The following is a 27,915-nucleotide window of genomic DNA, read 5'->3' on the forward strand; positions in this document are numbered from 1 at the left end:
ACACACACACACACACACACACACACACACACACACACACACACACAGAGTTCAATCCTTAAACAAGATATTAAAACGTTTTTATTCATCTTATCTGCTGTTTAATAAATTAACAATCTTATTAATGGAGTAATGAATGCTTATTGACATGTTATTAATGTCAGCCCATTTAAACTATAATCAGCTGCTTCATCCCCATGACACTCATCACCCAAGGTCCTACCTGTTAATGACCAGGGGGTTCAGTCCCAGGCTGCTCTGGGTCATGACCTTGTTGATGCCCTTCAGAGCCACCATCTTAGCCTTCATGATGGGGTCAGAGATGGACTCAAAGTCTGCTGAACACATACAACACAACACACACAGCATTCACAAAGAAACCGTAAAAGCACGTTCAAAAGTAAGAAAACATCAGTCACAGGAAGACGATGAAGAAATCAGTCTGGGTTCAGGTCTTACCCATATTGGGTAACACAGAGTCTGGGGTGGCCCTCTGTCTGATCATGGCCTGCATCTGTTTCTGCTGCTGCTGCTCCTGACGCTCTTGGTCCAGCAGGTCTTGCAGGAGGAGCGGCTGCTCCTCCAGGAGCAGAAGCCTGTGCTGGTTTTGGTCCTGGTCCTGGGGGAAGATGCCCTGGGTCTGGATGGAGGTCCCCTGGTGTGGAAGCTGTGTCTGGGGGTTGAGGAGGAGGTGAGACTGGGAGAGTTGGAGGGACAGTGGTTGAGGGGGGGCAGGAGGAACCTGAGGAGTCAGATTGGAGAGACCCTGGGGGTGGGGAGGGAAGAGACCAGAGGGGGACGGTCCAAATGGTATCTGCTGCTGATGGAAGACAGACTGTTGACCTGCAGATGAGACAGAGGTTCATTGCAGATCAATAAATACGGATCAATAATCGATCAAGTAGAAGTACAGATCAATAATCGATCAAGTAGAAGTACAGATCAATTATCGATCAACTAGAAGCACAGATCAATAATCGATCAAGTAGAAGTACAGATCAATAATCGATCAAGTAGAAGTACAGATCAATAATCGATCAAGTAGAAGCACAGATCAATAATCGATCAAGTAGAAGCACAGATCAATAATTGATCAAGTAGAAGCACAGATCAATAATTGATCAAGTAGAAGTACAGATCAATAACTCCATGTTTGTGGTTTTGTTTACCTCCAGCCATGGGGGGTTGAACTCTGGGAGTCATGCCTGAACATGGAGCCTGATCCTGGCTCTGGAGACCTGGCGGGTTCCCTGAACCAGAGTCTTTGAGCTTCTGGAGGCATCCAGGGATGGAGGGCTGGCTGGGGCCTGATGGTCCTGTTGGGCCTGATGGTCCTGATGGTCCTGGAGCCCCGGGGGTTCTGCTGGTGGTGCCAAGTTCAAGTTGTGGTGTTGGGTGCTGTGTTGGGCCATCTCTGGCTTCTGTCTTGATGTGGTCCCGTACTTCCTGTTTGACCTGGCCTACCACGTAGATATCAGTCTTTCTGGACCCGCTGGTCCCCCCTCCTTCCTCCTCCTCCACCGGCTCCCCCAGGTCCAGCTCCTCATTGAACATGTCCTTCTTGTCCTCCAGATTGAGCTCGGGATCAGCATAGGCAATCAGGTCGAACTTCCCTGACAGCAGGAAGTCGTCCAGGTGGAGGTCATTTGGACCCAGATCCAGGTCCTCTTTACCTGAAACCACAAGCAGGAACTTTTAGATCAAGTCAAAACCAGACACACAGCAGATATTTGTTTATTATTAGTAGTAATATTGTAATAAGAGTGTTTACATATTCAGCCTGACAGAAAGATACAGAACAGTGTATCAACATGTGACTCATACCATCTTCAGGGTCCAGGTTTAGGTTCAGGTCTACCAGATCTTTCACCTCCACATCCTCCAGGTCTTTCACAGTTGAGTCCTCCCCCTCCAGGTGCTCCTCAATCCCATCAGCCCCTGGGATGGTGGCCCCAGCGTGGCCCAGGTGCTGCTGGTTCAGCTGGTCCATCACTAGCGGCAGGCCCACTGCTGTCTCACCCCTCCGGGCCCCCAGACCAGGCCGGACTGGAGAAGACTGGGGGTCTCTGGAGTGCAGCAGCGGGGTCTCGGCCAGAGAGAAGGAAAGCCTCAGGCGGTTTTCAGGAGCACGGTGTCGAAGTTCAATGTAAGGCTGTCCCATGATGCTGTGCTGCTGGAGGGGGAGGGAGCGTGGGAGGAAGGGCTGGGGGACACCTGATGGGTGAGAAAGGGGGTCATCAGGGTCAGGGGTGGTCATCAGGGTATCAGTAACAGTGTGATCAATATGACATTTATAATAATGTACGTCTGTCTGATATGAATCATGATATATTAATAAACCCACCAGTCATCATGTGGGGCTGAGCGTTCGGTGCCAGCAGGCCTCGGATCCCGGTGAACTCCCCTGACATTGGCCTCCTCATGTGGACAGGGATTCCCTCCACCAAACTGAGACCAGGTCCAGACACTGATCCCTGAGGAGGCTGGAAGAAGGAGTCCTGGAGACTTGCTGGAGCTCCTGGAGGGACACCAAACCTGGAGGAGGGGGGAGGGATGAGTAAACCAGATCACATCATCAGACTAGTTCAAGACCAGGTCTTGTTTCTTCTCTCACCTTAGGACTGGTCCTCGGACTGCCAGATCTCTAAGGAGGCTCTGCCTGGGTAACGGAGGAACAGGGAACCTGGGAGCTGGAGCCCCTGCTGCCCCTACAGACCTCACTGTGCCGGGGTAAGGGGGTGGGGGACGTCCAAACAGGTCTGTTGAAGAAGCAGTGGAGGGGTCCCCCTGGGACCAGTGTCGTGGTGTGGCAGGACCAGGTGAGGGTCCAGAAGCTGCCTCCTGCAGACCTTTCTCCTGCCTTAACGCACTCTTCTGCTGCTGCTGCCTCAGGATGAGCTGTCGGAGCCGCTGACGCTGCACAGAACCAGAACTTAGTAGAACCCAACAGAACACAGAACAACTCAGCAGAACAAACCAAGTGGGGAATGAACCAGGAGAGGATACCTGTCTCAGCTTCTCCTCTGAGTCTCCCAGCTGAGGCAGCATGCTCATTGGTTCTTCTAAAGAAGCCACGCCCAACACTGCCATTTCATTGGTCATCATCTTTTCCATCTGGGAGGGACCTAGTTTCATGTGACCCTGCTCCAAGGGGTCGTGACCAGGAGTCTGGCCCGCTAAGAGGCCGCTCTCCTCTGACATCCCAAGGTGCTTTGGGGTTTGGCTGCTGGGAGTTCTGGGAAATGAGTCCTGTTGTTGTTGCAACTGAAGAGAGAAAAACGTAATCAAACAACAAACATGTACATACAGACACAAAGTTAAACTACAGTACAGACACGTAAACTGCAGTACAGACACAAACTATAGTACAGACACAAACTACAGTACAGACACGTAAACTATAGTACACTTAAACTATAGTTAACAATAGTACAGACACGTAAACTGCAGTACAGACACAAACTATAGTACAGACACAAACTACAGTACAGACACGTAAACTGCAGTACAGACACAAACTATAGTACAGACACAAATTACAGTACAGACACGTAAACTATAGTACACTTAAACTATAGTTAACAATAGTACAGACACGTAAACTGCAGTACAGACACGTAAACTGCAGTACAGACACAAACTACAGTACAGACACGTAAACTATATTACAGACAGGTAAACTGCAGACCAGTACAGACACTTTAACTGCAGTACAGACAAGTAAAACACGGTTACCTGGTGGTGTGTCAGGGTCGAGGTCACAGTCTCAAGGGACAGTCCTGGAACTGAAGGGGATGAACTGGATCCTGCAGGCTGAGGAGTGAAGCTCTCCACTGGGGCCGGACTGAAGGGCTCTGGGGCCTTCTGGGGGCACGGTGTGGAGGGCTGCCTGGCGTAGGGATCTGAGGGGACTCGTGATATACCGGCTGGCTGGGCATAGGGCTCTGAGGAGGCTCGTAGTCTGCCGACAGACTGGGCGTAGGGGTCCGATGGGGGCCTTTGTGTACCGGCAGGCTGGGCGTAGGCGTCGGTGCTCCACTGACTCCCTGGTGATCGAGGGAAGCGCTCAGTGACAGAAGGACGGGGAGTCCCTGGGTTTGAGGCGTAGGGGTCAAGGTTTGGGTGGGAGGGGGACAGCTGCCGTTTGGTCGATTGCTGGTTATACTGGTCCAGTCTCAGTGAAGGCGGTGTGTTCATGTATGCAGGTTCAGAATGTGGAAGTGGTGTCCCAGGAGTGTGAGGGTTGGCATAGGGGTCAGGCGAGGGCCGGGAGGTCAAAGGTGAGTGCTGGGTGAAGGGTTCAGAATTCTGCTGGCTGTAGTCAGGTCTGGGGGTGCCCGACGTTTGGGGATACGGGCTGTGGTGGGGGGAGCCCAGTCCTGACAGTGGACTTGAAGGGAAGGGAGGGTCCTGCGACTGGGAGATGGCAAAGCCCAAGTCTGTGGGTTTAGACGGGTCCCTCCTTCCTCCTCCTCCTGTAGTAACAAAAACCTCTGACTGAGGCTGGTGCTGAGGAGGCATGGGGGCTTTGAACAACCCTCCCTGGACCAGTTCACTACCCCGACCGTACAATTCAGACACTGCTACACGGATGTTACTGTTGCTATGAGGAGTCCTCTGGTATGTCTCAGCAGCTCGGATACCAAGGAGTCTGGCTGACGGGTCAGGGGCCGAACCAGAAGGAGGACTCATTATACCTGGTCTGCTCTGCTGTAGTCCTGGTTAAAAAAATGGAGACATTACTGGGTGGAGAAAACAAGGAGGAGACGTGAGTGGGAGGAGAAAACAAGGAGGAGACGTGAGTGGGAGGAGAAAACAAGGGGGGAGACGTGAGTGGGAGGAGAAAACGAGGAGACGTGAGTGGGAGGAGAAAACAAGGAGGAGACGTGAGTGGGAGGAGAAAACAAGGAGACGTGGGTGGGAGGAGAAAACAAGGAGACGTGAGTGGGAGGAGAAAACAAGGAGGAGACGTGAGTGGGAGGAGAAAACAAGGAGATGTGAGTGGGAGGAGAAAACAAGGAGGAGACGTGAGTGGGAGGAGAAAACAAGGAGGAGACGTAAGTGGGAGGAGAAAACAAGGAGACGTGAGTGGGAGGAGAAAACAAGGAGACGTGAGTGGGAGGAGAAAACGAGGAGACGTGGGTGGGAGGAGAAAACAAGGAGACGTGAGTGGGAGGAGAAAACAAGGAGGAGACGTGAGTGGGAGGAGAAAACAAGGAGACGTGAGTGGGAGGAGAAAACGAGGAGACGTGAGTGGGAGGAGAAAACAAGGAGGAGACGTGAGTGGGAGGAGAAAACAAGGAGACGTGGGTGGGAGGAGAAAACAAGGAGACGTGAGTGGGAGGAGAAAACAAGGAGGAGACGTGAGTGGGAGGAGAAAACAAGGAGATGTGAGTGGGAGGAGAAAACAAGGAGGAGACGTGAGTGGGAGGAGAAAACAAGGAGGAGACGTAAGTGGGAGGAGAAAACAAGGAGACGTGAGTGGGAGGAGAAAACAAGGAGACGTGAGTGGGAGGAGAAAACGAGGAGACGTGGGTGGGAGGAGAAAACAAGGAGACGTGAGTGGGAGGAGAAAACAAGGAGGAGACGTGAGTGGGAGGAGAAAACAAGGAGATGTGAGTGGGAGGAGAAAACAAGGAGGAGACGTGAGTGGGAGGAGAAAACAAGGAGACGTGAGTGGGAGGAGAAAACAAGGAGACGTGAGTGGGAGGACAAAACAAGGAGACGTGAGTGGGAGGACAAAACAAGGAGACGTGAGTGGGAGGAGAAAACAAGGAGGAGACGTTAGTGGGAGGAGAAAACAAGGAGGAGACGTGAGTGGGAGGAGAAAACAAGGAGGAGACGTGAGTGGGAGGAGAAAACAAGGAGACGTGAGTGGGAGGAGAAAACAAGGAGACGTGAGTGGGAGGAGAAAACAAGGAGACGTGAGTGGGAGGACAAAACAAGGAGACGTGAGTGGGAGGAGAAAACAAGGAGACGTGAGTGGGAGGAGAAAACAAGGAGGAGACGTGAGTGGGAGGAGAAAACAAGGAGGAGACGTGAGTGGGAGGAGAAAACAAGGGGGGAGACGTGAGTGGGAGGAGAAAACAAGGGGGGAGACGTGAGTGGGAGGAGAAAACGAGGAGACGTGGGTGGGAGGAGAAAACGAGGAGACGTGAGTGGGAGGAGAAAACAAGGAGACGTGAGTGGGAGGAGAAAACAAGGAGGAGACGTAAGTGGGGGGAGAAAACAAGGAGACGTGAGTGGGAGGAGAAAACAAGGAGACGTGAGTGGGAGGAGAAAACAAGGAGGAGACGTGAGTGGGAGGAGAAAAGGGGGGAGACGTGAGTGGGAGGAGAAAACAAGGGGGGAGACGTGAGTGGGAGGAGAAAACGAGGAGACGTGGGTGGGAGGAGAAAACAAGGAGACGTGAGTGGGAGGAGAAAACAAGGAGGAGACGTAAGTGGGGGGAGAAAACAAGGAGACGTGAGTGGGAGGAGAAAACAAGGAGACGTGAGTGGGAGGAGAAAACGAGGAGACGTGGGTGGGAGGAGAAAACAAGGAGACGTGAGTGGGAGGAGAAAACAAGGAGGAGACGTGAGTGGGAGGAGAAAACAAGGAGACGTGAGTGGGAGGAGAAAACAAGGAGACGTGAGTGGGATGAGAAAACAAGGAGACGTGAGTGGGAGGAGAAAACAAGGAGGAGACGTGAGTGGGAGGAGAAAACAAGGAGGAGACGTGAGTGGGAGGAGAAAACAAGGAGGAGACGTGGGTGGGAGGAGAAAACAAGGAGGAGACGTGAGTGGGAGGAGAAAACGAGGAGATGTGAGTGGGAGGAGAAAACAAGGAGACGTGAGTGGGAAGAGAAAACAAGGAGGAGACGTGAGTGGGAGGAGAAAACAAGGAGGAGACGTGAGTGGGAGGAGAAAACAAGGAGGAGACGTGAGTGGGAGGAGAAAACAAGGAGGAGACGTGAGTGGGAGGAGAAAACAAGGAGGAGACGTGAGTGGGAGGAGAAAACAAGGAGACGTGAGTGGGAGGAGAAAACAAGGAGACGTGAGTGGGAGGACAAAACAAGGAGACGTGAGTGGGAGGACAAAACAAGGAGACGTGAGTGGGGGGAGAAAACAAGGAGACGTGAGTGGGAGGAGAAAACAAGGAGGAGACGTGAGTGGGAGGAGAAAACAAGGAGGAGACGTGAGTGGGAGGAGAAAACAAGGAGGAGACGTGAGTGGGAGGAGAAAACAAGGGGGGAGACGTGAGTGGGAGGAGAAAACAAGGAGGAGACGTGAGTGGGAGGAGAAAACAAGGGGGGAGACGTGAGTGGGAGGAGAAAACGAGGAGACGTGGGTGGGAGGAGAAAACAAGGAGGAGACGTGAGTGGGAGGAGAAAACAAGGAGGAGACGTGTGTGGGAGGAGAAAACAAGGGGGGAGACGTGAGTGGGAGGAGAAAACAAGGGGGGAGACGTGAGTGGGAGGAGAAAACGAGGAGACGTGGGTGGGAGGAGAAAACGAGGAGACGTGAGTGGGAGGAGAAAACAAGGAGACGTGAGTGGGAGGAGAAAACAAGGAGACGTGAGTGGGAGGAGAAAACGAGGAGACGTGAGTGGGAGGAGAAAACAAGGAGACGTGAGTGGGAGGAGAAAACGAGGAGACGTGAGTGGGAGGAGAAAACGAGGAGACGTGAGTGGGAGGAGAAAACAAGGAGACGTGAGTGGGAGGAGAAAACAAGGAGATGTGAGTGGGAGGACAAAACAAGGAGACGTGAGTGGGAGGACAAAACAAGGAGACGTGAGTGGGAAGAGAAAACAAGGAGACGTGAGTGGGAAGAGAAAACAAGGAGGAGACGTGAGTGGGAGGAGAACACACTTGCTGGGAGTTACCTGGTTGGGGTCCAAGGATCCTGGAGCTGTCGGGGGATGGTGTGGGGGAACCAAAGGCATCATGGACTGGGGAGGAGCTGTGGGAGGAGCTGCGGGAGGAGCTGTGGGAGTTGTGACGCTGCTGCTGGGCTGTGGGGGGGCCACTGGCCTGGGAGGAGGTGAGGCGAGGATTCCCTGCTACTTTATTGTAGGATTCCCACGGTGAGGAGGGACGGGAGGAGGGCGGGGAGAACATCTGAGGGGAGGAGGGGGGCTGGTGGAGAGGAGAGGAGGGAAGGGGGGAGTGAGGGAGCGAGGAAAAGCCGGAGGGGGGAGGGGCTTGCGGTCTGAGGAAGACATCATCAACCAGTCCTGAGCTCAGTCTGGACTGACCCTCCCCGGTCACTGATGAGAGGAGGGGGGAGGCGTTGCCCCCGGCGACAGGCTGAAGGGTGGGGCTCCGGCTGCCGGCGTCCGGCGACAGTGCGCTGGTGAGGTGCAGCTGCCTTTGCTGGAGGAGCTGCTCGTTCTTCACCTGCTCCAGTTTCTGAGTGGCCTCGATCTTCGCCTGCTGCTTACTTTTCTGACGCATTTGCTGAGAGAAGAAGTGAAAGACAAAGAGGGAACGACGAGACAGAGCGACAGCGTCAGTGTGGGGGTCCAGGTCTACATACGGACTTACAGGATGACATGGCAGCTAGTAATGCTCGCTGTCCCTCGCTCAGTAATGTGGGAGAATCAGTGATGATGGAGGCTACAGCGTTAGAGTCATTAATCTACTGGAATATCAAACATGTGACATCCAGACCAGTGTTGATGTGCTGAAGACGGTCTGGATCCTCCTGTGGTTCTTGTTCTGGGGGGGTCTTTCCTGTCTGTCTCTCACCTGTTTAATCACACCTGCAGTGATACCTGCTCACTTTGAATGTGAAGCTGCTGTGGTCCGTCAGTACTTAGACCACACATGGACACATGCTGTCCCAGGACTCAGGTGTTGGTCCCTGCTGCTTGTATTAAATTCCATATTTTGGACCCTGATGGTTGTAAGTGATAAACGTTGAGTTAAAGACAAACGTTTGAACTATCCTGTTGGTTTGGTGTTCTTGAACCAGTTTGATATGAACACCAGACCAGTATAGGGTCATTCCATGTGAAAGCAGCCAATATTGGGGTACAATGTACATGGTACCTCTCAGATTTTGCTGAAAAGCGGTAAAAATATGCCTTATGTCACCAAACGAGGGAATCTGAAGTTTCAGGTCAAACGGTTTGCCCGTGGCGTCCATTTAAAGTGCCACGCCCATTTTTGACACATTGGAATTTCGCATTTCATTCGTTGGCATTATTGGAGGGCCATAACTTCTGTTCTAATAGTGATGAAAGGCTGAAAATTGGTCTGTTAGTTCATTGTAGTTTGTACTACACAATTCTGCAGAATTTCCAAAAATAAGATATAGACATTTTGTTGGTGCTGCATCGACATCTATGAATATTGTATCCTGTGATATTCTTTTCATCCGTATCTTATTTTTGGAAATGGGTATAAAGCAATGATGCGATCGTGTTCCACTGATCGTTTTGGCCGAGGCGTAACGTCTCTCCAATTTGTACGTTTCCTCGTGTTTTTTAATATTTTCTGCACTAACAAAGAAGAATGTAATGTTCTTTATGTTTTCTTTTGCCCATTGAAACATCTCCATTGGTGTCAGAATGTGGTTTGCATCAGTGGCCTGCAGACTTGCTCATGCTGCAAGTCGCTTGTCACAGGCGGGTCTCTTTCATCGGGGATAGGGGGTTAATCTGTGATTTTCAGGAAATGAATGGCCAGCAGTCTAAATATTAGGGTTAGGGTTAGGCATCACTGAGCATAATACTAAGTTACTTCCACTATTTTCATGCTTTATCATCACTAAATTCTCCCTGATCTACATTTCAGAAAAGTCCAAAATGGTGCATTATGAAGAATAAAATTCACATTAAGGAGCTTCATAGTCAAAGGTTTTATTTCATTAAAAGAAAGAACAAATATGTATCTTTATCTGGTATAAATCCCATTAGGATCATCAAGTGCCCACGTGGTCATTTGGGGGTCCAAATATGGGGTTCCAAAAGTGTTACCTCTGCCCGGGAGGGTTTTTGGACCCCCATAAAACCCCCACCAGTGGTACCATACCCTTCAAATTCATTTTGGCAAGAGCAAAGGTCCCTAATATAACAAATAATCCTGTTCAGAATAAATATGATCATTAATCGTGGTGCTAGGAGCACCCAAAAAAGAAAAATCACACACGGTGTCAAAATGTTTTAGGACTTTGGTGACCCACCTCTCACCCAAACAGTAAGGAATGTTGATTCTGCAGAATTGTGTAGTTCAAAATACAATGAACTAACACACCAGCCTTCTATCACTATTAGAACAGAAGTTATGGGCCTCCAAATATGCCAACAAATGAAATGCGAAATTCCAATGTGTCAAAAAGGGGCGTGGCACTGAGATATTGACCTGAAACTTCGTCTCACAGCTTCCATTAGTTCGTTTAGAAATATAGTATTTTTATCAAGCCGACATATTCATTTTGAATAAAACACTACAAGCTGGAATAAGCACGACATATGCTGGTTCAGCACGGCATGAATCTCCTCTGATCTCTAGAGAATGAACCCTGAGGTTTTAATGACTCCAGGGTGTTTCCTGTGGCGCCCCCTGGAGGACATAAGGCTGGTTTCTTGTGTATGATGAAATCTGAACTAGTACAAGTAGATCCTGTCCTCAGCTCAGTGTGTGGTGGATGTGGAAGGACGGCAGCAGATACACATTCAGAGCGAGGCAGCATCCCTTCAGAGTAAACTCAGCGTCTTGGGGTCAACACACTGAAACCAGTGTTGTTCCTGCAGTCAGATCTGAATCCCCCTCCAGAGTCCCCAAACCCTCCAATGTAAACTGGCCCAGAGTAGATGACCCTGAGCCATCATGGGTCCATGCCTCTGAAATCCTCTTTGCTTTGGGTCTCACTAGCACATTTCTAACGTTTCTGTCCTGGAGGCCAGTGAAGATGAGAATCCTTCAGGAACATGAGAAGACAATGACTGACTGGCTCAGCGTGAACCAGACTGACACACGTTCACACAAAAGGATTCAAAAGGGATTTCACAGACTAACAATTGTTTTCATTATGAAATAATCTTCAGATTATTTTCTCAGAAAAACATGATAGTTGATCATCAAATGCCAACAACTGTTCAGTGTTTCCCCTACAAAGTTATAGGGCAGTTTCTCCGTTCCCGGCCCCCCAGGAAAGGCCTCATGTACGCATACTGGTAATACTGGGATTAAACCCCGCCCGATCCCACTGCAGCAGCATTAACCTCTCACCATGCAGACTAATAAGGTGCAAGGAAAATCTGATGGACAAGATGTTAATCATCATTTATCAGCAGGACGAAGCTAAACAGACCAGCTCCACCACATCACTTCATCCAGCTGTGTGTCTGACGTACTACAGGCTGGTGTAACATTAGAGGGAGGGGGGTGGGGCTGTGTAGAGACAGAGAGAGAGAGACAGAGAGAGAGAGAGAGAGAGAGAGAGAGAGAGAGAGAGAGAGAGAGAGAGAGAGAGAGAGAGAGAGAGAGAGAGAGACACGGAACACAGACGCTTATCTGTCAGAATAAACTACAACTACACTCAAGCTAACTTCCTGTGTTGTTGTCAGCTAGCTGATCATTAAAGTGAAGGATGTTAGCCCAGAAGTTAGCAACAACTCTGGCTGCTCCAGCTCCAGTGCACTTAAGGTGGGCTGACCTTTAAGGTGGACCAGCACAATTCTGCATTAAGTGACAAGCTGCTCCTCTGAGTCTCTGAGCTTTGTTATCAGTTACCCAGCTGTTAGCCAGCTGTTGACCAGCTGTTGACCAGCTGTTGACCAGCTTTTGACCAGCTGTTGACCAGCTGTTGACCAGCTGTTTGAGCAGAGTGAAACTGAAGTGTGAGTGAGTACCAGCAGAGGAAAGGAAGTGCTCCGGGACAGGAAGAGGATTTCAGAGGGTCATGGATCCTGGAAGTCTGTCTGGAACAAGTTTGCCTTGAGATCTTACCAGAGCCTCTTTGCCACCTCCTGCTACAGATGCCTGGTAGGGACAATCTTTATCTGTTGGTGATTTTAGGGCTTTGCTTTGGGGAAGATTTTCCTGCCTCTTCTTACCGGCTCCCCATCTGTCTTTAACCTCTCCCTTTTCAATGACAATTACATGACAGGTATTAGTTGGAGTCAGTGAGTGAGGCTCAGCAGCATGCACAGCATCTTCATCAATGACAAAATGACAGTAGGTCACATGAGCCCCATCCAACAGCCTGGCTCTGCTCCCCCCTGACATGCAGCCTGGTTGTTACCATGGTAGCTAGTCAGAGCGGGAAACCAACACCATCCCGATGCAGTGATTGGATCAGGCTAAACACAGCTTTACAACAACAGAAATGTTTTAAGAATGCAACATCTGTAACAATAATGAATGACATCATTCATTACATCAACCAGATTGCCACTGACTTTGGGTGGTAAAATATATTATGAAGACGTGTGTACCTCATTACATTTGAATGTAATCAGGATCATATATATATATATGTTTGTATATATATATGTATGTAAAAATATATATGGTGTTGATTTCTCCCTCTGCTTCTAACTCATGGTTGGTGATGTGTTAAAGACGAACTCACTGAAATTCTGCTCACCTGTCTGAACTTCCACTCCTGCTCCTGTTCCGACTCTTTGGGCCTCAGTGGGTCCTTGAATGCCCCCTCGGTCTCCATGGAAACAGGGTCATGGGGTCCCGGTGGCAGCGGTGGCAGCGGTGGCAGCAGCGATGGCGGTGGCTGCTGCTGCAAGGGCTTGTGGTGTTTAAGCGGATCATGAGAGAGCTGCACCTTGTTGATGCGCTGAGCTGCTCGGTTATCTCGAGCTTTTTGCTGGCAGAGAGAGAAAATAAGACCTGGTTCACATGGACTCTTTATTCCTACCTCCTCTAGTCCTAACAACTAAATGTTCACTTCACATTAAAAAGGTTCTCTGATATCTGAGAAGACAAAAAAGGTCCACATAAAAAAAGATACATTCATATTTTCCACTTTCCAATGATTGTAATTTAGCAATAAGCGGTATCATTGTGTGTCTCTGTGGTTCAACCTGCACCAACTACACCCAGTAGAGAAGAGTCCACATGTTCATAGAACAGATACAGACACAGATCTGGATCACACACAACAAATCTTTTCTTTAAAACGGGCAAAGATAACTTGAGGGGTTCTTCAAGGTTCGATTTCAGGGCCACTACTTTTTGAAGTCTCTGGGTCTACATTTCTACTGACGACACCATGCTTTCACATGGATTTAAGATATCACCAAACATCTCAACCAGGATGAATCTGGAACTGAGGCTCAGTGATATAAACTGGCTACAAGTAAAGTTAAATTAGTTAATCTTTGGAACCTTGGCAGGAAGAAAGCTATCCTGACAGAGCTGACCTCTGATTGGACGTAACTTATTAACAGTGTGTCACCATGCAGTTTAACTGAAGCTGCTGTCCGAGTACCAATTGGTTTACACACAGTTAGAGGCAGCTAGAGAGGTTAGAGGCATTTTCCAGCAGTTCATCAACTTTCATTAAGACTCAAATTCACTTCAACAATAAGCAAAAGAAAAAACCTTACCACAAAGGGAGCTCTGTCCTGAGAGCTGGCTTTCCTCCATAGCTTGGCGATCTGCTTCACTCTGGTGGACCAGTCTGACACACACACACACACACACACACACACACACACACACACACACACACACACTTGGAAACATGTTCCATTTGGATCTATGTATAAAATGATCAGATTGGATATACATGGTATATATATGTGTGTACCAGGATGTTGCTCTCTCAGCTGGGGGAAGTTGGTGTTACAGTAGAGGACCGGAGCAACAGTGGCCATCTCTCCCAGAGTTTCTTCATTCTCCCACTTCAACATGCCCCTCTGAGCCGTCGACATCACGTCCTGCTCACATTCTCCCGCTGACACCCGATTGGCTGAGGTTAGCCCGGGAACGGGGCTCTCAGGAAGTGGCATCCTAAAGCCTGCTTGACTCTGGCCACTGCTGGACATCATGGGAGTGTCAGGGAAATGAGGAGCAGCTCCCATCAGGCCGTTCATCAGCGGAAGACGAGGAAACAAAGTGGCTGCTGAGAGACAGAGGTATTAGAATACAATGTTTGTTTGTCATAGTCGGGTACAGTCGGGTTCTAGGCGGGGGACAGTCGGGCTCTCGTCGGGGGACAGTCGGGCTCTAGTCGGGGTACAGTCGGGCTCTAGTCGGGGTACAGTCGGGCTCTCGTCGGGGTACAGTCGGGCTCTAGTTGGGGTACAGACGGGCTCTCGTCGGGGTACAGTCGGGCTCTAGTCGGGGTACAGTTGGGTTCTAGGCGGGGGACAGTCGGGCTCTCGTCGGGGTACAGTCGGGCTCTAGTCGGGGTACAGTTGGGTTCTAGGCGGGGGACAGTCGGGCTCTCGTCGGGGTACAGTCAGGCTCTAGTCGGGGGACAGTCGGGCTCTCGTCGGGGTACAGTCGGGCTCTAGTCGGGGTACAGTTGGGTTCTAGGCGGGGGACAGTCGGGCTCTCGTCGGGGTACAGTCGGGCTCTATTCGGGGGACAGTCGGGCTCTCGTCGGGGTACAGTCGGGCTCTAGTCGGGGTACAGTTGGGTTCTAGGCGGGGGACAGTCGGGCTCTCGTCGGGGTACAGTTGGGTTCTAGGCGGGGGACAGTTGGGCTCTAGTCGGGGTACAGTTGGGTTCTAGGCGGGGGACAGTTGGGCTCTAGTCGGGCTATATATAGATGTGCTTTTCACTTTCAGGGTCATGGAAGGATACAGGACACAGTCACAGTTTTTCTGTCAGGTGTGTTTACCTGTGTGGTGTGTGTGTGTGTTGCCCCCAGGAGCAGTATATGTGTGCTGGCTCTGCTCTGGTTGTTGGTTATTGCTGCTGTTTGGACTGAGAACAGCAGTGAACACCTCCTCCACGTCCTTCCCCTCTAGTTCTGCACACACACACACACACACACACACACACACACACACACACACACACACACACACACACACACACAAATGTCAGTTTGTTGAGATAATGCCAAACCGTGGCATTATAAAAAATAAACTACAGAAATTGAATAATAACTAATGTCAATGATTGTAATTTAGCAGTAAGCGGTATCCTTGTGTGTTTCTGTGTTTCATCCTGCACCACAGTTTCATCTGCTGTGAAAGTCAATAACGTACCAGGGTGTTTGTTCAGTCTTACCTGGGATCTTGTACAGTTTGCTGAGGATGGCACCTGAAGCACAACATGTTACTGATGAGTCAGCTGTTTCTGTTATATTATTATACATGGTTATTATTATTATTATAGCTTATTATTCATCAATAAGATACATTTGTAGAAATTTAGTAGAAAACAGAAAACGTTAGATATCAATAATCGAAACTCACCATCAGTGACCATCTTATCAAGCTCTGGACTCAAGATGGCATCCAGAGGTTCCTCCTGCACCGTCCCTTGGCCACGCCCACATCCTGTCAGGTTGCCTGTCATGGAGCTGACATCAAGACGGGCTAAGAAACAGACAGGAAGATTAATTAATGACCTGAACAAAAGAAGAAGAAGTCAGTGTAATCTACAAGAGAAGAAGAAGAAGTCAGTGTAATCTACAAGAGAAGAAAAAATCCATGTAATCTACAAGAGAAGAAGAAGAAGAAGTCAGTGTAATATACAAGAGAAGAAGAAGTCAGTGTAATCTACAAAAGAAGAAGAAGTCAGTGTTATCTACAAGAGAAGAAGAAGAAGAAGTCAGTGTAATCTACAAGAGAAGAAGAAGTGAGTGTTATCTACAAGAGAAGAAGAAGAAGAAGTCAGTGTAATCTACAAGAGAAGAAGTCAGTGTAATCTACAAAAGAAGAAGAAGTCAGTGTAATCTACAAGAGAAGAAGAAGTCAGTGTTATCTACAAGAGAAGAAGAAGAAGTCAGTGTAATCTACAAGAGAAGAAGTCAGTGTAATCTACAAAAGAAGAAGAAGAAGTCAGTGTAATCTACAAGAGAAGAAGAAGTCAGTGTAATCTACAAGAGAAGAAGTCAGTGTAATCTACAAGAGAAGAAGAAGTCAGTGTTATCTACAAGAGAAGAAGAAGTCAGTGTTATCTACAAGAGAAGAAGAAGAAGTCAGTGTTATCTACAAGAGAAGAAGAAGTCAGTGTAATCTACAAGAGAAGAAGAAGTCAGTGTAATCTACAAGAGAAGAAGTCAGTGTAATCTACAAAAGAAGAAGAAGAAGTCAGTGTTATCTACAAGAGAAGAAGTCAGTGTAATCTACAAGAGAAGAAGTCAGTGTAATCTACAAGAGAAGAAGAAGTCAGTGTTATCTACAAGAGAAGAAGAAGTCAGTGTAATCTACAAGAGAAGAAGAAGTCAGTGTTATCTACAAGAGAAGAAGAAGTCAGTGTTATCTACAAGAGAAGAAGAAGAAGAAGTCAGTGTTATCTACAAGAGAAGAAGAAGTCAGTGTAATCTACAAGAGAAGAAGAAGAAGTCAGTGTAATCTACAAGAGAAGAAGTCAGTGTAATCTACAAGAGAAGAAGAAGTCAGTGTAATCTACAAAAGAATAAGAAGAAGTCAGTGTAATCTACAAGAGAAGAAGAAGTCAGTGTAATCTACAAGAGAAGAAGTCAGTGTAATCTACAAGAGAAGAAGAAGTCAGTGTTATCTCCAAGAGAAGAAGAAGTCAGTGTAATCTACAAGAGAAGAAGAAGTCAGTGTTATCTACAAGAGAAGAAGAAGTCAGTGTTATCTACAAGAGAAGAAGAAGAAGAAGTCAGTGTAATCTACAAGAGAAGAAGAAGAGGAAGTCAGCGTAATCTACAAAAGAAGAAGAAGAGGAAGTCAGTGTAATCTACAAAAGAAGAAGAAGTCAGTGTAATCTACAAGAGAAGAAGTCCATGTAATCTACAAAAGGGGGAAGAGGAGAAGGAGAAGGAGGAGGAGGAAGGAGGAGGAAGAAGGAGCAGCAGCAGCAGCAGCCAGTGTAATCTACAAGAAGCTCTCTAAAGACGGTCCGCTAAAGGCCGGTCCGCTTAAGGCCGGTCCGCTAAAGGCCGCTTTATAATCTCCGTTGAATCAGTGTGGTCAAAGTGGAGACCCAGACCACAACACCTGTGATTGGTCCACTTGGCAGCATCACATTTCCAGCTGCTCCTTCTTCACTGTGAACATGGACCCAAACAGAACTGTTTGCTATGCATTGCAGTCATTTCAGTAAAAGTAGCTCCAACTCCAACATGACCTGCTCTTCTCATGCATCATTTACATGTCAACTACAGCCTTGGTACAGTAACGCGGGGACACAAGATATAAAAACTCATGATGGCGTCCTACATACAACTAAACATCAGCCTTCAACACCAAGATACAGCTGGTTATCTTAGATGAGCAGAAGGACTGCAACCAGGAAACAGCTGCAGCTGCATCTGCCAGCTCCTTTTCACAGTATCACAACCACAACGGGAGGAGTTCACTCCCAAAGAGGGACAGCAGAGTTCAAAGGGGACTCCAAAGGAGGAGGAGGAGGTCTTACCAAATGGAGACAGGAAGCGCTCCACCTGGAACTGACCTAAAAACAAATACAACAGTTATTGTTTAACTCCACCGGGGCTGTAGCCTGTCAGAGAACACTCTTCTTCGGCTCAGGGCCGGCTGGCCGTTCATGTAAGGTTCTTCATCAAAGTCAACGCTTCAGTGTCACTAACGGCTGGTCTGTGTGTTCAGGAGGAGGCAGGACGACATCCGTTCTACGGCCTCCGCGCCATCACCTCGTCTGACAGGTAACGCTAGCTAGCATCTGCTGTGTTAAACTGGCTAAGCTACATACACAGCTCACTGCAGAGAAGAGTGTGGGTTTGATTAGTGACAGTCGAGGCGAGCAAGATATGATCGGCTGATGCTTCACTGACATCCGACAGTGAGTCCAGGAAGTTTCAAATGTCTGGACAGCTCTGCTCAGTTTGATGCCTGTTGTTACAGAACGGGTGAATAGAGGTCAAAAACATCACAGAAACGCAGAAAACATAAACTGCTCAAAAAAATTAAGGGAACACCTAAACACCACATGCTAGTTCTCAATGAATAACATATTCCAGTTGGAAATCTTTATTCATTACAAAGTGCAATGTGTTGACAACAAAACAACATAAGGATGATTAATGAAATCCTCATCTTATGGAGGTCTCGATTCACAATCATATGGAAAATCAAAGTGGAAAATCAGAACGCAGGCAGATCCAACTTTTGTGGAGATTTTTCAAGACATGTCGTTATGATCCTCAGTAGTGCGTGTGGCCTCCACGTGCCTGTATGCTGCTTCCTAATTGGACAGGCTGATATCTCAGAAATATGATTGACTTGCAGTCACATTATGTTGTTTTACTGTTCCCTTTATTTTTTTGAGCAGTGTATATATCATCCATCCATCCATCGTCTACTGCTTATCCTGTATTCAGGGTCGCAGCTGACATTGTATGTTTTACATATATATATATATATATATATATATATATGTATATATATACTGTATACACACACACACACACACACACACACACACACACACACATTATATGACACAGTATATGAAATCCAATCAGAATAAAGGATAATCTGAGACATGAAGACACAAGTGTTACAGTTTGTTCAGTGAACGACAGGAGCAAACACTGGTGAGGTGATGGTGGGAGTCATGGCAACCAGTCATCTGGTTTACCTGAGTGTCCTGTGGCCAGGATGTGAGGATCAGTGTTGAGAACATCAGACAGATCCAACAGAGCTTCTTCCATGGCTGGATGGTCACACACACACACACACAATGTCAATCAAACACCAATGGAGGATGAAGACATGAGAATATGATGAATTCATTCAGAACTCACGCCGACTCCCCGGCTCCTTTAGGGCGTGGAGCGGCAGGGCTGACGGGGAGGCTCTTGGTTGGCTGGCCCCTGGTTGGCTGGCCCCTGGTTGGCTGGCCCCTGGTTGACTGGCCCCTGGTGTCTCCGGGTCCGGCCTCCTGTCCATCTGTCGGCTCCGGTCCAGAAGATCACGACCAAAGAACGCCTCCTGGAAAGGAAAGAGAAACAGCCAATGAGAACCCTGGGATTTCCTGAAAGCGCTCTCTCTCCGTGTGTGTGTGTATATGTGTGTGTGTGTTACCTGGAGATATGAAGGGAACGCCTCCTCCAGCTTCGTCTTCTTCTTCCTGTACCTCTTCTTCACCTTCTCAGTCGTCTGGTCGGCAGGGGCCACCGTCTCCATGGAAACGTCTGCAACCAAAAGACCTAAAAGATGACAGACCATAATGATCTCCTTCTCTAATGGAACACACAAGTTTAGGTGAGTGACACCTCACCTTCGTCCCGACCCGGCAGCGTCTCTGGTGAATCTTTTCTACACAATTTGATTCTACTCTGACCGGCCTTCCCTCCACGCTGACGCACCATGAAGCCCCCGATACCTGCAGACAGACAGACAGACAGACAGACAGGTGGAGACGCAGACAGACAGGAGGATACAGACAGGTGGAGACACAGACAGACAGGTGGAGACACAGACAGACAGGTGGAGAGACGGACAGAGATTAACATGTGTTTACGTCCCAACACTGGATGGACCACATGATCATGTGACAGAACTTGACGTTTCCATGGTGATCAAATCTTCCTGTCCCTCCTCACCAGGCCTGTAGGGTTTTCTTTTCCTCTTCTTGTTGCCGTCGGTAACCTCAGGCTCTTTTGTGACATCATTGTCATGGGTGGGGTCTCGTTCAGGGCTGGAGTCAGATTTCAAGTCACACTCCAGATCACCTGGGAAACACAATTCAACATATGAATGAGGGTCATATGAATGAAGGACAGAAAGACAGACTGTGTGACCTCTGACCTCTGCCGGGGTCCTGCTCAGTGGGGGGGTCTTGATCAGGTGGAGTCTGCAGCACAGACACACTGTTCTGGTTGATGATCCTCAGCTTCAGTTTGGGTTTACACCTGCAGGAGGCCAACAGGAAACAGCTGATCAGTGTGATGACTCCGCTACACCATCAGCAACGCACCTGCATGAGGTTCCACCAGAGGCCGCTGAGAACAGCCTGGACTGGGTAGGTCCGTCTACAGGTTCAAGTACGGTCTAAATGGTAACCAACTGGGGACTGTACTAGGGCTGTCAAAATTGCTCAAAAATGACGTTGGAATATTCCCTGTAAAAAAACGCATATATTCAAACATATTCGAATTTCTGGTTATGCATTAGGCACGTCAAAAACAGGACAAATTAATACGAGACTACATAACTACTTGTATAGGTAATTTATTTAAGTTTAAACAGATTTACTAGGGTTGTGAACGATAAACCGATGCGACCGGATATTCGGTTCAACAAGTGAGAGATACGGCTGCATCGGTAGCACCCTCCTCAATCGATACGAATTATCAATGAATTCCTAGATGAATCGGTTACAGAGTCATGGATCGGGTATCGCGAGACTTTGAAGCGGTCGGCGGCATCATATCTATGGGCGGCATTACACCAGCGTCTCTAAAACTACGCGAGAGCTGAAGCTGCCCGCGAAGCGCCGTAGCTGGCTAGCTGGTATGAGTGATAAACAAGGGACAACACGGAACATGGAGGAGGTGGAGGTGGAGAGGCGGGCGCAGCACAGGAAGGCGGCTGCGACGCTGCCGTGTGACCGCAGGCACTCCGCGACCGCACGTGAGAGACGGACGGCTTTGAATGTCAATCGCTTGTGTCTCAACTTGCACCACAAGAGGCGCCGCAGCACGGGTAGCGTCCACGACGCTGTCCTGTGACCGCCATCCAACGATCCAGACAGAGTTTTTTTTAGTCCATGTCTAAAAATAAATACATTGACATGTGATTTTGTTGTTCTGTTTTTTTTGTTGCCAGTTCCATACAGCCATAATGTTAGGGGATATGTGGTATTACTCCATCGCTCTCTCTCTCCCTCTCTCCTTCACGCTCTCTCTCTCTCTCTCCCTCCCAATCTATATACACATAGCGGTTTAAATGAACGACAACAATAAACAAATCCTGCTGAGTGCTGATCAAGAGTTTTGTGGAAGCAATTTAAGGTTGCGATTCTTGTCCTAAATATGGCAGGCTTCATTCAGTGATTGAAACAAATATTATTAACATTAATTTAAGTTTTACAGTATAGAACCGACATTCCCTGACCTCAGGTGCGCGCCCACCCGCAAAGCAGACAGTCGTGCCATATTATTACATATTACATTACATATGATTCAAATGTTAATTTTCCCCATTCTAAATTCTGTTTTTAACAACTATTCGAATATATATTCGGATTTAGAACATTTGTTGACAGCCCTAGACTGTACACAAACTGCACATGGAGAGGTCATGCTGTGTTCACACTGAGCATCAAAACAGTAAAGAGTGCTGCATTGTGGGAGGGGGTTAGGGTTAGAGGTCGTCATCCTCTGGACCAGGGTTAGGGTTAGAGATCATAATCCTCTGTGGACCAGGGTTAGGGTTAGAGGTCGTCATCCTCTGGACCAGGGTTAGGGTTAGAGGTCATAATCCTCTGTGGACCAGGGTTAGGGTTAGAGGTTGTCATTCTCTGGACCAGGGTTGGGGTTAGAGGTCATAATCCTCTGGACCAGGGTTGGGGTTAGAGGTCATAATCCTCTGGACCAGGGTTGGGGTTAGGGATTGTCATCCTCTGGACCAGGGTTAGAGGTCGTTATTCTCTGTGGACCAGGGTTAGGGTTAGAGGTCATCATCCTCTGTGGACCAGGGTCAGGGTTAGAGGTCGTTATCCTCTGTGGACCAGGGTTAGGGTTAGAGGTTGTTATCCTCTTTGGACCAGGGTCAGGGTTAGAGGTCATAATCATCTGGACCAGGGTCAGGGTTAGAGTAAGTAGGCAGCAGCAGTGGTTTTCTGGGTGTTGTGACTGCAGATGACCTCATTCATTCCTGTAGTGCATTTTTACATTTGAATTAGGAGGAATGTCAACAGCAGCAACTAAAACTGGTGAATTGTCTGGGCAGCTGGACTTCCTGTCTCAGCAGGTTTCTCAGGTGGACTCTCTGGACCAGGTTGCACCAGTAAACCTTAAGGAGAGTCAGAAAAGAAGAAGCTGACCTGCGGAGACTGCGGGGCGACGTCAGAGGCTCAACCAGAGACTGGAGGTGAGACAGACCCGACTCTGTGAGACACACTCCGTCCTGAGTGTACGTCTTTGAATCTACACACACAAATAATGTCCATATGAATGTAGGGAAATAAGGTGAAGAAACTTAAGAGAATGACACATTATTATTATTATTATTATGATGAGACAATGATGAGGAGGAGCCTGAATGAACTTGATGTATTTCTAATGTGTGAATCTGGACATGTTTCTGTTTAAGGCAGAAGACGTTTAAAGAGGATTTCATCACTTTTCAGTAGGGATGCTCCGATCAGCATTTTTGGGGGCCGATCCGATCACCGATCACAGGAATCATAAATCAGCCGATACCGACCACGGATCACAGAATGGATGGGAGAATAATAATAATAATCGAGCCGTTTTATGACTGAACATACTGTTGATGACTGTGTTGGACACAGCGGGATTCTGGGTCGGGATTGGGCTTCAGACTCGTGGTGTGAGCGGGACCGGAGCGGAACCGGACTGGTACTTTTATAACAATGCCGCTCTCTGCAAAATCCCCTGCCCGCTCGTGGCCACTTGCTCGCTCAGCTCTGCTCGTGTTGACTACATGTGCAGACGCCGGAGCGGACCCGGACCGCTACTTTTATAATAAAAATGCCGCTGTGTGCTTTCACTGCCCGCTCGCCGCTTGTAATTAAGCTGATGAACGGTTGACATTCTTCTTGCATGTGATGTTGATACTTCACATGCTTTGCTAGCGAAGTTGCGCAGGTTGTATTTTGGAAGAATCACAGCAGAGCAACCGCTCTGTTCACAGACACGGGACGAGCCGACTGTGCATGCTAGGGTGGCTGTAAGTCCATAAAAGCTCACCACGCGTCACTAGCGCTGTTTACACTGGAACTTTGACAGGCGTCGTGGCCATCGTGAAATTCACACCCTGCGTCAGGCGCAGAAAAACAGTCTCGGGGAAAAAAATAAATAAATAAATAAAATATATATATATATATATATATATATATATATATATGTGATCGGCTTTTCTGATCGGAACTTTTACCGATCAACCTGTTTAGGGTCCATATCGGCCGATAACGATCGGCAGCCGATCGATCGGTGCATCCCTACTTTTCAGAGAGGTTGATCAGGGTTTAAGAGAGTCACACTGACCCGGTTCTCTGATCCTGGTGATGATCTGAGCCATGAAGGGAGAGTCCAAGGTGTCTGACCTCCCTGAAACACAGACATCAGTGTTGGCATCGGTTAAACAGTCTGGTCCACATTGAGAAGAAAAGGAAAAGAAGGGCCTTTAACAGAGACGTCTTCTGAAGCAGGTAAAGATCATAAAGCTCCCCCTGGATCTCCAACAAAGAGGTCCTGTTAACTCTTAGCAGCAGTATGGATGGGGTGTGGGTTTACCGTGGGAGCTGCGGCGCTGTGTTTGGCACAGTGTGCAGTCGAAGCCTTCATCAGCAGCATCCTCTACTTCATCTTCAGTGTTCAGGCCCTGACACATAGCGTGGACCCACCTCAACAAACAAACAAACATGGAGGTTTAGTTTCCCTTATTTACTGCGTAAATATAAGGAGTTTCTTGATTTTTTGCTGCTGTGGAAGAGTGACTCAGGTGTGTGTGTGTGTATGTTACCTTTCACACTGCTGACACTGCAGGATGAGGTCGTCCTGTGTGTACTGTCTCTGACAGAGATGACAGAGACTCAGACTGGAACAAGGTCCACACAGACTGTAGTTCTCCTGCCAATCACAGTGGAGACCAGGGGAGGAGGAGCCACACTGGACACACCACACACACCTGAGGAGGGAGGACACACACACACACACACACACACACACACACATAGTTAGAGAGGAGGAGCCACACTGGACACACCACACACACCTGAGGAGGGAGGACACACACACACACACACACACACACATAGTTAGAGAGGAGGAGCCACACTGGACACACCACACACACCTGAGGAGGGAGGACACACACACACACACACACACACACACACACACACACACACACACATAGTTAGAGAGGAGGAGCCACACTGGACACACCACACACACCTCAGGAGGGAGGACACACACACACACACACACACACACACACACACAGTTAGAGAGGAGCAGCCTAGGGTTGCACGGTATACCGGTACTAATTTGGTACCGGGGTACTGAGGCATTTAAAACTGTACTATATTGCATTTGGACGGGACCGGTACTTGCAGCACCCGCATGAATGCGGCAAACTCGCCACGTGACGTCACCGCGTTGTAACTACAGCTGAGAGGACGAGGAGCGAGCCGGAGCTTGGGGAGATAAAATGAAAAAGCAAGCAAGCCGGAGGAAACCGCTAGCAAGTGAGCGAGCAGCGTGGACTGGAGCAACAAACGGAGCAGGAGGAAAGCTTGGAGGGAGAGACGTTGGAGAGGGAGGGAGGGAGGAGCACGGAGACGAGAATGGCTGCTGCAACCGTCACCTCGGCGTTTGTCACCACGCCGCAACTTGTGGACAAACCAGGGGTGCGAAGTGCGATATGGCCGTACTTTAGCTTAAAACAAATGCGCAAGGCAAGGCAGTTAACGCCGATGCACCACTGTGTAAACGGTGTTTAAAACATGCATGGCTAACGGCGGAAACACCTCCGACTTAAAGGACCAGCACCCAGACCTGCACACTGAGCTCAGGGAACGACAGGTCATTTACTCAGGAAGAAAAGTCACATTCAGTGCTAAAAGCAAGCGCCACCGCCCTTCACTCTTAACAAAAGTAGCTCTGGAAGAGAAAAAAATAGAGCTGGTTTATTTATATTATTATATTTTATATTATATTATTGTATTTATATTTTCACAGTGACTTTTAAACTTTTTGCCATACATGTAGCCATGCTGATTTACAATAAATCTGGTCCCTTATTTTTTCCAGAGCTGTAAAATGCATACATGCATTATTTTAAAATTGTGTGCATTAGAAAAGCTTGTCTTTGTGGTATTTTATTTTATTTACTGATTAATATGTTATTGTTCCAAGATTTTCTATTAAAATAAAGTCAGTAATGACATTTTTTGCGTCTCTTTTTATTTGAAAAAGTATCGAAATACATGTTGGTACCGGTACCAAAATGTTGGTAACACTAGAGGAGCCACACAGGACACACCACGGACACCTGAGGAGGGAGGACACACACACACACACACACACACACACAGAAGAGAGAAGAGGGAGGACACACACACACACACACACACAGAAGAGGGAGGACACACACACACACACACACACAGAGAGAGAAGAGGGAGGACACACACACACACACACACAGAAGAGGGAGGACACACACACACACACACACACACACACACACAGAGAGAGAAGAGGGAGGACACTGGAGGAGAGTAAGGAGAGACTGCCCCAGGAGGAGAGTAAGGAGACACTACCCCAGAAGAAAGGAGAGACTGCCCCAGGAGGAGAGTAAGGAGAGACTGCCCCATAAGAAAGGAGAGACTGCCCCAGGAGGAGAGTAAGGAGAGACTGCCCCAGAAGAAAGGAGAGACTGCCCCAGGAGGAGAGTAAGGAGAGACTACCCCAGGAGGAGAGTAAGGAGAGACCCCAGGAGGAGAGTAAGGAGAGACTGCCCCAGAAGAAAGGAGAAACTGTCCCACAAGAAAGGAGAAACTGCCCCAGGAAGAGAGTAAGGAGAGACTGCCCCAGGAGGAGAGTAAGGAGAGACTGCCCCAGAAGAAAGGAGAGACTGCCCCAGGAGGAGAGTAAGGAGAGACTACCCCAGGAGGAGAGTAAGGAGAGACTGCCCCAGAAGAAAGGAGAGACTGCCCCAGGAGGAGAGTAAGGAGACACTACCCCAGAAGAAAGGAGAGACTGCCCCAGGAGGAGAGTAAGGAGAGACTGCCCCAGGAGGAGAGTAAGGAGAGACTGCCCCAGGAGGAGAGTAAGGAGAGACTACCCCAGGAGGAGAGTAAGGAGAGACTGCCCCAGGAGGAGAGTAAGGAGAGACTGCCCCAGGAGGAGAGTAAGGAGACACTACCCCAGAAGGAGAGTAAGGAGAGACCGCCCCAGGAGGAGAGTAAGGAGAGACTACCCCAGGAGGAGAGTAAGGAGAGACTGCCCCAGGAGGAGAGTAAGGAGAGACTGCCACAGGAGGAGAGTAAGGAGAGACCACCCCAGGAGGAGAGTAAGGAGAGACTGCCCCAGAAGAAAGGAGAGACTGCCCCAGAAGAAAGGAGAAACTGCTCCAGGAGGAGAGTAAAGAGAGACTACCCCAGGAGGAGAGTAAGGAGAGACTACCCCAGGAGGAGAGTAAGGAGAGACTACCCCAGGAGGAGAGTAAAGAGAGACTGCCCCAGGAGGAGAGTAAGGAGAGACTGCCACAGGAGGAGAGTAAGGAGAGACTGCCCCAGGAGGAGAGTAAGGAGACACTACCCCAGGAGGAGAGTAAGGAGAGACCGCCCCAGGAGGAGAGTGAGGAGAGACTGCCCCAGAAGAAAGGAGAGACTGCCCCAGAAGAAAGGAGAAACTGCCCCAGAAGGAGAGTAAGGAGAGACCGCCCCAGGAGGAGAGTAAGGAGAGACTACCCCAGGAGGAGAGTAAGGAGAGACTGCCCCAGGAGGAGAGTAAGGAGAGACTGCCACAGGAGGAGAGTAAGGAGAGACCGCCCCAGGAGGAGAGTAAGGAGAGACTGCCCCAGAAGAAAGGAGAGACTGCCCCAGAAGAAAGGAGAAACTGCTCCAGGAGGAGAGTAAAGAGAGACTACCCCAGGAGGAGAGTAAGGAGAGACTGCCCCAGGAGGAGAGTAAAGAGAGACTACCCCAGGAGGAGAGTAAGGAGAGACTGCCCCAGGAGGAGAGTAAGGAGAGACTGCCACAGGAGGAGAGTAAGGAGAGACTGCCCCAGGAGGAGAGTAAGGAGAGACTGCCACAGGAGGAGAGTCAGGAGGGACTGCCCCAGGAGGAAAGGGCTCCAGGCTTTCTGATGTCTGGATGAAATAAGACACACACACAGATAGATTGACAGCCAGGTGACTGATAGGTGGACCCACCACTTGCATTTCCAGGCTCCTTTAGGTACTGTATGAAGGGGCGGGTCCAGGCAGTAGGTGTGGTAGCTGATGTCACAGTCGTCACATAGCAACAGTCGCCCAGGGTCGCTGGCCTCACCGCACGCCTCACACACTGTACACTCCAGACAGCGCCACCCTTTGGTCAGGACAACCCGCGTGATCTGGATCACATGTGTATATGAGGTTGTAGTAGGTGTTGGTGTGTGGAGGATTGTTGAGATCAGGTGTGTTTGTATGACTGACCTTGACGTTGACACAGTAGGGATGGTAACACTGTCCACACTGAGAACAGGCCAACAGTCTGCCTTCAGCCCCCTGCCCAAAACTACCACACACCACACACATGTCCTACACACACACACACACACACACACACACACACACACACACAATGTAATTGACACATTCACATGTTGACCTGATGATGGCGCTACATGAAAAGAGTTATTATACAGCAGTTATTACAGTTCATGCCCAGGGAACATAGCACCCCGACACTAGAGAGGACTTGTTAAATAGGACTCTGGTTAGTGGAGGTCAAAGTGTACCTGTCTGAGGGTGAAGTGGTCCGAGGTGGAGAACATCACCACTGTGTTGTGCATCGAGTTCTCCTCCTCCTCCTTCGGCTGGAACGGCTCCACATACAAACTCTGAACGAGACAATATGATCAATATCCTCTATATAAGATGGCAACTATCAATATC

General features: G+C 48.8%; 1 protein-coding gene across 6 annotated transcripts in view; it reads right to left on the bottom strand.

Annotated features, from left to right (window-relative positions):
• LOC311028798 (histone-lysine N-methyltransferase 2C-like) overlaps window positions 1–27,915 on the bottom strand; it is an 82,203-nt gene that overhangs the window by 21,426 nt on the left and 32,862 nt on the right. For 2 of the 6 annotated variants that reach the window (XM_084033570.1, XM_084033571.1), the window contains exons 19-48: window positions 27,759–27,860; window positions 27,454–27,558; window positions 27,190–27,371; window positions 23,770–23,934; window positions 23,541–23,650; window positions 23,292–23,354; window positions 22,106–22,208; window positions 19,867–19,970; window positions 19,662–19,790; window positions 19,337–19,441; window positions 19,141–19,250; window positions 18,861–19,047; window positions 18,695–18,769; window positions 17,513–17,548; window positions 15,376–15,498; window positions 15,188–15,220; window positions 14,793–14,924; window positions 13,755–14,069; window positions 13,552–13,625; window positions 12,576–12,809; window positions 11,936–12,070; window positions 7,864–8,437; window positions 3,736–4,718; window positions 3,007–3,264; window positions 2,615–2,916; window positions 2,345–2,535; window positions 1,825–2,214; window positions 1,170–1,673; window positions 460–843; window positions 224–335 (exon numbers count right to left, since the gene is read on the bottom strand). In XM_084033570.1, coding sequence (XP_083889696.1) covers window positions 224–335; window positions 460–843; window positions 1,170–1,673; window positions 1,825–2,214; window positions 2,345–2,535; window positions 2,615–2,916; window positions 3,007–3,264; window positions 3,736–4,718; window positions 7,864–8,437; window positions 11,936–12,070; window positions 12,576–12,809; window positions 13,552–13,625; window positions 13,755–14,069; window positions 14,793–14,924; window positions 15,188–15,220; window positions 15,376–15,498; window positions 17,513–17,548; window positions 18,695–18,769; window positions 18,861–19,047; window positions 19,141–19,250; window positions 19,337–19,441; window positions 19,662–19,790; window positions 19,867–19,970; window positions 22,106–22,208; window positions 23,292–23,354; window positions 23,541–23,650; window positions 23,770–23,934; window positions 27,190–27,371; window positions 27,454–27,558; window positions 27,759–27,860 — 6,320 coding nt within the window. Of the gene's footprint in view, window positions 1–223; window positions 339–459; window positions 844–1,169; window positions 1,674–1,824; window positions 2,215–2,344; window positions 2,536–2,614; window positions 2,917–3,006; window positions 3,265–3,735; window positions 4,719–7,863; window positions 8,438–11,935; window positions 12,071–12,575; window positions 12,810–13,551; window positions 13,626–13,754; window positions 14,070–14,792; window positions 14,925–15,187; window positions 15,221–15,375; window positions 15,499–17,512; window positions 17,549–18,694; window positions 18,770–18,860; window positions 19,048–19,140; window positions 19,266–19,336; window positions 19,442–19,661; window positions 19,791–19,866; window positions 19,971–22,105; window positions 22,209–23,291; window positions 23,355–23,540; window positions 23,651–23,769; window positions 23,935–27,189; window positions 27,372–27,453; window positions 27,559–27,758; window positions 27,861–27,915 lie in introns of all 6 variants that reach the window. The other 4 variants (XM_084033572.1, XM_084033568.1, XM_084033569.1 and 1 more) reach the window with 4 other exon arrangements.

This window comes from Eutrigla gurnardus (assembly GCF_963514095.1).
Source record: "Eutrigla gurnardus genome assembly, chromosome: 18".
Classification (NCBI taxonomy): domain Eukaryota; kingdom Metazoa; phylum Chordata; class Actinopteri; order Perciformes; family Triglidae; genus Eutrigla; species Eutrigla gurnardus.